The sequence below is a fragment of the Salvelinus alpinus genome, chromosome 27, assembly GCF_045679555.1.
Source record: "Salvelinus alpinus chromosome 27, SLU_Salpinus.1, whole genome shotgun sequence".
Taxonomy (NCBI): domain Eukaryota; kingdom Metazoa; phylum Chordata; class Actinopteri; order Salmoniformes; family Salmonidae; genus Salvelinus; species Salvelinus alpinus.
Genome location: NC_092112.1, coordinates 22395767 through 22404369, shown reverse-complemented (window position 1 = coordinate 22404369; position 8603 = coordinate 22395767). Strand labels below are relative to the sequence as shown.

General features: G+C 41.6%; 1 protein-coding gene across 2 annotated transcripts; it reads left to right on the top strand.

Annotated features, from left to right (window-relative positions):
- The first annotated feature begins 207 nt into the window (after positions 1 to 207).
- On the top strand, positions 208 to 5614 carry LOC139556181 (cannabinoid receptor type 1A-like). 2 transcript variants are annotated; one of them, XM_071369784.1, is made up of 2 exons: positions 208 to 489; positions 2454 to 5614. In XM_071369784.1, the coding sequence occupies exons 1-2, from the start codon at positions 366 to 368 to the stop codon at positions 3866 to 3868; spliced, it is 1539 nt and encodes a 512-aa protein (XP_071225885.1). In that variant the 5' UTR covers positions 208 to 365; the 3' UTR covers positions 3869 to 5614. The 2 variants fall into 2 exon arrangements, with proteins under 2 accessions (XP_071225885.1, XP_071225887.1); XM_071369786.1 differs by having other exon boundaries at positions 2412 to 5614.
- Positions 5615 to 8603: the final 2989 nt, after the last annotated feature.

Below are 8603 nucleotides of genomic sequence, written 5' to 3'. Positions count from 1 at the left end.
TTTTAGCCATAATGCACTGAACCTGTTAAAGTACCTGTATGTGCAGCTATCGTTTTGTCCAAGTGCAAAATTCGTTTATTGTGTATGCATGTTCCCTTGTTCTTACACTTGAAGGCTGCTTTGGGGTTGGCTATATAAATCTATGGAGAGCGCGTTTCGCAGCACGTGATGTGGCTTTCGAAAATGATGCTTCATAAATATGCACTCACCGAGAGAGACTTCAGACATCGCAGCAGCCGCAACTTAGGTCCACTGCGGGAGGCGCACATGAAAGAGCAGATGCCATTCTGAGCGCCCATCAATAAACCTTATAAACCAATAAATAACTAGATAGTTAGACAAATATATTTTCTATATAATTGTAAATGTTTTTACCGTTCCTTGTTTTAATGATTACATGTATAGTTCTTTTGTCAGGTATTGCGAGTCAAGGTTGGATTAATGGTTGGATACAGTTTGGGTGGAGGGACCTGTGCGAGCAATGTGAAGGTAAAGACTTTTTATTAGGTTATTATAAACTCTTTGTGTCCTAATCAGTGCCTGACTGCGGCAGGAGCCCACTGGAGCTGAGGACTGTGGCACTTCAAATGTTCTACTGCTTGAGTTCATGCACATTTTAGAATATTAGCTCAAAAGTATTTCAGAGTTCCTGCACCTACATATAAACGGTGCCGGCACTCAAAATGAGTTTTTCATTCATTTCACCGTACAAAAACGAGAGGCTATTGTAGGCTATAGCAATGGCATCGAATTGTAGATCTATAATTGAAGAAAAATAACACGTTAATTAATGTAAAAAATAAAGGCGAAACCTAATGAACACATAATACATGCTGGTCTCATAGAATAGACGTAACATAGTGAAAGTAAAACCCGAGAACCTCAAATTAGTATGATATGTTACATTTGGTATGTTTACATAAGACAGAAGGTTACTTAATTCCAAAACGAAAGGAGTGTGGTTGGTCAGGGTGGATGGGTGTCCTATAACACGAACGTCTAGTAACTTGAAGGTTGCGCGTTTGAATATCATCATGAACAACTAACATTTCAGCAACTTTTCTACTACTTACTACTTTTTAGCTACTTTGCAACTACTTAGCATGTTAGCTAACTCTTCCCATATCCTTAACCTTTTAACCTAACTCCTAACCTTAAGATAAATAAATGTTTATTCACTTTTAGATAACAGTATAACACCCCATTAGCTTCGGTATGATTGCACCTGTGCACCATCCTGTGGCTACTGCTAAACATGAGAATGACAGTAAAGGGAATGTATAACAGGAGCTGCATTTAGTGATCTCCGACAGAGTTAGCTTGGCCAAACGTGAACAAAATAGACTGTCTCTTCTTGCACATGAGTTATCTGATATGAATGGAATTGTTCTCTCTGTGTGACATGCAGGGCAACAGCTAAGTAACAGTGAACTCCCTTTGACCATTCCTAATGGTTAACCTAAAAAAAATGGAATAAAAAGCGTTGCCCCTCATGCACCCCAAAAATCTGAGGGGGACCAAGTACGTAAGGATGGCTGGAGGTGGTAGGGGAGTTGGAGAATTTCCTGAAGCAGTTTTCCTGTCATATAGAGCCATAATCATTATGCTTAATTCTATGTAAGAAATATGAACATTTGTACATTTTTTAAACAGGACAAATCTGAGGGTCCATGTGCCACTGTGCCTCTGCTGATCATCATTAGACAATTCACATTTTATAGAATTAAATATACAGGTAACTGCCAAAATAAAGGAAACACCAACATAAAGCGTCTTAATAGGGCATTGGGCTGCCACGAACCGCCAGAAGAGCTTCAATGCGCCTTGGCATAGATTCTAGTGTCTCGAACTCTATTGGAGGGATGCAACAATTCTTCCATGAGAAATTCCATCTTTTGGTGTTTTGTTCATGGTGGTGGAAAAAGCTGTCTCAAGCGTCGCCACAGAATCTCCCATAAGTGTTCATTGGGTTGAGATCTGGTAAGAGAGACACGCACACCCACACTTCTAGTCATGGTAACTAAAATAATGGGCAACTGGGCATTTTTATACATGACCCTAAGCATGATGGGATGTTAATTGCTTAATTAGCTCAGGAACTACACCTGTGTGGAAGCACCTGCTTTCAGTATACTTTGTTTCACTCATTTACTCATGTTTCCTTTATTTTGGCAGTTACCAGTTAGAAGTTTGTAATTAAAACACCTCGATGATTTTGCTCATGTGAGAAAAAGCCCAATCTAAATTATAGTTTAATTTTGGCAAAAGAATATAGGATTAAATGCCATTTTGAAACGACAGCTCTTTAACAGTTTAACTGTCATAAAAGAGCACAATTCTTGCTGTGCTTTCCAATTTCTCCTGTTCAATGTTAAGGCATAAACACAAACATTTCTCTTATCATTTCATAGGTTAATCAGAGATCATCTTAAACCCCAGTGTTCACCTCTCAGGCCCAGTCATGAAGTCTGTGCTGGATGGTGTGGCAGACACCACCTTCCGGACTATAACCTCTGGACTGCTGTACCTTGGCTCCAATGATGCCAGCTATGATGACGCCACCATCAACACTGACTTCACTAAGGGTGGATTGTCCGTCCAGAAGCCTTTACCTGCTTTCCGCAGTAACTCTTTCCCAGACAAGGTGCCTGGAGATGAAGAACTCATCCTAAAAGGCATTCCATTCTTCCCTACCAATGCCACAGACCTGTTTGGCAACAGTAGCGGCTTTGGTGATGAGGGAACCGGAATCCAGTGTGCGGAGAACTTCGTGGACATGGAATGCTTCATGATCCTGACCCCTAGCCAGCAGTTGGCTGTGACGGTGATGTCCCTCACTCTGGGAACCTTCACCGTGCTTGAGAACCTTATCGTGCTGTGTGTGATCCTCCAATCCCGCACACTGCGCTGCCGCCCCTCCTACCACTTCATAGGAAGCCTGGCTGTAGCCGACCTGCTTGGCAGCGTCATCTTCGTCTACAGCTTCCTGGACTTCCATGTGTTCCACAGAAAGGACAGCCCCAATGTGTTCCTCTTCAAGTTAGGTGGGGTCATCGCTTCGTTCACAGCCTCTGTGGGAAGCCTGTTTCTCACTGCTATAGACCGCTACATCTCCATCCACAGACCCCTGGCCTACAGGCGCATCGTCACGCGGACCAAGGCTGTCATCGCCTTCTGCGTGATGTGGACTATCTCCATTGTCTTCGCAGTGCTCCCTCTGCTGGGCTGGAACTGCAAGCAGCTCAACTCGGTCTGCTCAGACCTTTTCCCGCTAATCGATGAGAAGTATCTGATCTTCTGGATCGGGGTGACCAGCGTGCTGGTCCTCTTCATCATCTACGCTTACATGTACATCCTGTGGAAGGCCCACCACCACGCTGTGCGCATGCTGAGCCGCACCTCCCAGAAGAGCCTGGTGGTGTACTCAGCAGACGGAACGAAGGTGCAGACCATGCGCCCTGAGCAGACACGCATGGATATCCGGCTCGCCAAGACCCTGGTCCTCATCCTGGTGGTGCTGGTCATCTGCTGGGGCCCTGTGCTGGCCATCATGGTCTATGACCTGTTCTGGAAGATGGATGATGATATTAAGACAGTGTTTGCATTCGCCAGCATGCTCTGTCTGCTCAACTCAACAGTCAACCCAATCATTTACGCCCTGAGGAGCAAGGACCTGCGACACGCCTTCCTCAGCTCATGCCAGGCGTGCCGGGGCAGTACCCAGCAGCTGGACAATAGCCTGGAGTCTGACTGCCAGAGCAGGCACATCGCTGCCAACAGGGCTGCAGAGAGCTGTGTGAAGACCACTGTGAAAATAGCCAAAGTGACTATGTCTGTCTCCACTGAGACATCTGCAGAAGCTGTTTAGCTGGTCAACATCATGCCACAGCGATATTGTGCAACTCATCTGTTTCAGAGGAAACTTTCTCACAAGGTGGTGGACCTTCCACAGGATGTAATAAATTACACAAATAGCTAAACGGTTCATTACTTCATTGTTTTATGTTTATGAGGTGTGCTAGTATAATGTTCTAGTGCCTAAGTGCCAAACTGATTTTTAAAGGTGATGAAGAGAGTGGATGGACTCAAAATGTGTTTGACCTATCCAAGACTGTCGTAAGTCTACTGCTGATCATAGACTTAATGATGATCAAACTGTAGATAGTACTGATGGTGAATTCATGAAGGCTTAGTATATTTTTGTACTGTGAATTCAGGTTCTGAAACAATGATATCTTAATTCATGGGATAAGGGGCTACTGAAGTTTTAGATTAGAAGTATGTGTTATCAAGATGTCAATATGTGTACCATAAAGAAGACAAATCTTTGAGGCTTTGAGCAGCCAGAAGAGGCATTGACTTTGTCCAGGCATCATGTACAAATATACAGTATGTTTTGTGAATAGTTTACATTTATTTACATATGGGTATAACTTTAATGTGTTTATTTAAGACATGTACGATTCATAAAGCAACAGAGTTGCTCATGTATTTTCTTGTTGTACCTGTCTGAGTTTATTATTTAATACAGAAATAACCGAGGCTTAGGATAAATAAAGCCTGACCTGACTTTGTGTAGACAGCTCTATTGACTGTTGGGAGTCATCTTTCATACAGAAGCTGGATGAATCTGAAAACCACAGTGTTCAATTTAATGACATCTATTTGTCATTTGAAGCCATAATAAGCTAATCTGCAAGATGTGTTTAATAAGCCAAAAATCTACAATGGAATTCTCTGTAATGTAGGTACTGACAGACTGATACGTAACTCCTCCCAACAAAAAAAATCATATTTATTCTGCCTTTCACTTCTTCCTCTCTACTCTTGGCTATAGTAGTATTTTTTCAATAAAAATGAATGTACACCAAACAATTGTACAGTGTTACATACAATGCAGTTCCGAAAAGTGGTGGCCACACTACCATAATAATCATGCCATAGATTAAATTCAGATGACTTCTAAGTGGTTTTCATTCAATTCAGTACATTTGTGAATAACCTTACAACTTGATAAAAACAATGTCAACCTGTCAATCTTATCAAATTGTTTCAGTGTTACCGTCAAGAAATATAATTTAGCACTATTGATGCGGATTCTTTTGATATTTGAGGACACAACAGTTACCCTAGAGCAGGCCTTGAGCTCAGCTTTTGGATTAACTAAAAAATAAGATAACCTGTTAGTTTTTTGGTTTTCTGAGTACATTTTTTATCAAAAGCAAGCCTTTCATTATAACTGACAACATGTTAGAATGGAAGTTATACTGTGTATGCATTGTATGGAAATGAGCCTTTTACAAGTGTTGATGAAAATGTAATTTTCAATTAGATTATATAGGAATTTTAATATAGAACTATGACTCAGTTAGCACAATTGTTCTTTAGACATTTATCTTGGTGTTAAAATACTACTGACAGCTGTTTACCAGTGTGCTTTGCAGCCTCTTGTATTGTTGAATGTTGAAGATCAAATGTCAACTGTCAAGTGGCTTCTGTACAGTGGTGGCATCTGAGGATTGTCTGTGGAAAAAAATAATCTGCAGGATTCTTTTTCTTCCGTATTGCAATGTAATGTTTCCAAGCTTTTGAATAAAGTCACAGCTGGTTATGATGTCTGCTGACCATGTTCATTTTTATTTGATGAATAGTTGTAAGTACAGTGTGTTCAGCTTACAAAAGGCAAGAAAATCACAATAGAACAAATGTGATATACTCATAAACTGTAGTAGCGGACACCTAGGTCATGTTTGAATAACATGCTTCCTTCCTCCCTCCCTCCTTTGAAGTAATCTTTGATAACATGGTGTTAAATCTAACACAAAGAAGTGTAAGCAATACACCCATATAGCTTCTACACCAATCAAGTCAGATGTGTTATTACTCCATCTCAAAATGGCTGGAAGGAGACACCAAATCTTTTTTTTTCCAGGAATGGAAGGGAAGCAGTGATTCCTGAAGCTGATTCTCGCCCTCTTCTGGACGAAATACAACACTGCCCTCACATTCACACAGGATGGGAATTTCCCAACAATTCTTCATTGTCCACATTATAGGCCTTTTTGGAAGATGGTTTATCAGAACAATCCTGCAGGGTGAATGAATAATGATACTATGGCCAAATCCAAATACAGGGCCTGGGGTTTGTATGTATAATGCATCTCAGATTAAAAGTTCTGATCTAGGATAAGGTCCCACTGTCCATGTAATCTCATTCATTGTGATCTAAAAAGTCAAAACTGATCCTTAATCAGCACTCCTACTCTGAGACTCTTGATATATATATAGGGCCCTCTACATGGGACTTTGAACCAGTGCTATTAGCACTGCTATACCTTGTCTGTTTTTAGAACAGTTCAGACTTACAGCTGAACAGAGACATATGACAGAGGCAATGTTATGACTATGATTTAATAGGATGTCAGTTCAGTTATATCTGAACATGGACCCATGGCAAATAACATCTAAGTAGAGAAGGAAGTACACCTCAAACACAATGGGGCCAGTACTAAACTAAAAAGAAAGTATGTAGCCTACTACTGACATTCATGGGAATGTCCTACATAAGAGAGAAACATTCAAGGAATATTGAACTATTGTCCAATCATTTGAAACGGCTGTGGGATGAGCTGTTGAATGAGCTGTAATAGCCTAATATATCTCCTGGAAACTTCATGATGCTTTTTCCTGCTGGTAAATGAATCACATTGCAGGACAGGGCTTTTTCCTGCTGGTAAATGAATCACATTGCAGGACAGGGCTTTTTTTCTGCTGGTAAATGAATCACATTGCAGGACAGGGCCAGGTTTCCCAAAAGCATCTTAAGGCTGAGTTCATCGTTAGAACCTTGGTAGCAACATCGTTAAATATCTGAGCGGTTTCCAAAAACCATCGTTATTAAGGTTGCACTTGTAAACGCTCGTAATCTAACGCCTGCCTCAGACCAACAGTAGAACAGTTAAGACCGCGAATAACATCAGAACAAAAATTGACTACAAGTCAAATCAAATGTTAATAGTCACGTGCGCCGAAAACAACAGGTGTAGTAGACCTTACAGGTCCTAAACGATATCATAACCACCATCGATAAAAAACAGTACTGTGAAGCCGTCTTCATCGACCTGGCCAAAGATTGACTCTGTCAATCACTGTATTCTTATCGGCAGAGTCAACAGCCTTGGTTTCTCTAATGACTGCCTCGACTGGTTCACTAACTAATTCTCAGATAGAGTTCAGTGTGTCAAATCGGAGGGCCTGTTGTCCGGACCTCTGGCAGTTTCTATGGAGGTGCCACAGGGTTCAATTGTCGGGCCGACTCTGTTCTCTGTATATATCAATGATGTCGCTCTTGCTGCGGGTGATTCTTTGATCCACCTCTACGCAAACGACACCATTCTGTATACATCTGGCCCTTCCTTTGACACTGTGTTAACAACCCTCCAAACGAGCTTCAATGCCATACAACACTCCTTCCGTGGCCTCCAACTGGTCTTAAACACTAGTACAACTAAATGCATATTCTTCAACCGATCGGTGCACGCACCCGCCGGCCCGCCTAGCATCACTACTCTGGACGGGTCTGACTTAGAATATGTGGACAACTATAAATACCTACAGTTGAAGTCGAAAGTTTACATACACCTCAGCCAAATACATTTAAATTCAGTTTTGCACAATTCCTGACATTTAATCCTCGTAAAAATTCCCTGTTTTAGGTCAGCTGGATCACCACTTTATTTTAAGAATGTGAAATGTCAGAATAATAGTAGAGAGAATGATTATTTCAGCTTTTAATTCTTTCATCACATTCCAAGTGGGTCAGAAGTTTACATACACTCAATTAGCATTTGGTAGCATTGCCTTTAAATTGTTTAACTTGGGTCAAAGTTTCGGGTAGCCTTCCACAAGCTTCCCACAATAAGTTGGGTGGATTTTGGCCCATTCCTCCTGACAGAGCTGGTGTAACTCAGTCAGGTTTGTAGGCCTCCTTGCTCGCTCACACTTTTTTCGTTCTGCCACAAATTTTCTATGGGATTGAGGTCAGGGCTGGCCACTGTTTCATCGGACCTGTGGACATTTCTCCAAAAAGTACGATCTTTGTCCCCATGTGCAGTTGCAAACCGTAGTATGTCTTTTTTATGGCGGTTTTGGAGCAGTGGCTTCTTCCTTGCTGAGCGGCCTTTCAGGTTATGTCGATATAGGACTCCTTTTACTGTGGATATATATACTTTTGTACCTGTTTCCTCCAGCATCTTCACAAGGTTCTTTGCTGTTGTTCTGGGATTGATTTGCACTTTTCGCACCAAAGTACGTTCATCTCTAGGAGACAGAACGCGTCTCCTTCCTGAGCGGTATGACGGCTGCGCGGTCTCATGATGTTTATACTTGCGTACTATTGTTTGTACAGATGAACGTGGTACCTTCAGGCGTTTGGAAATTGCTCCCAAGGATGAACCAGACTTGTGGAGGTCTACAATTGAGTTTGAAGGTAGGCCTTGAAATACATCCACAGGTACACATCCAATTGACTCAGATGATGTCAATTAGCCTATCAGAAGCTTCTAATGCCATGACATCATTTTCTGGAATTTTCCAAGCTGTTT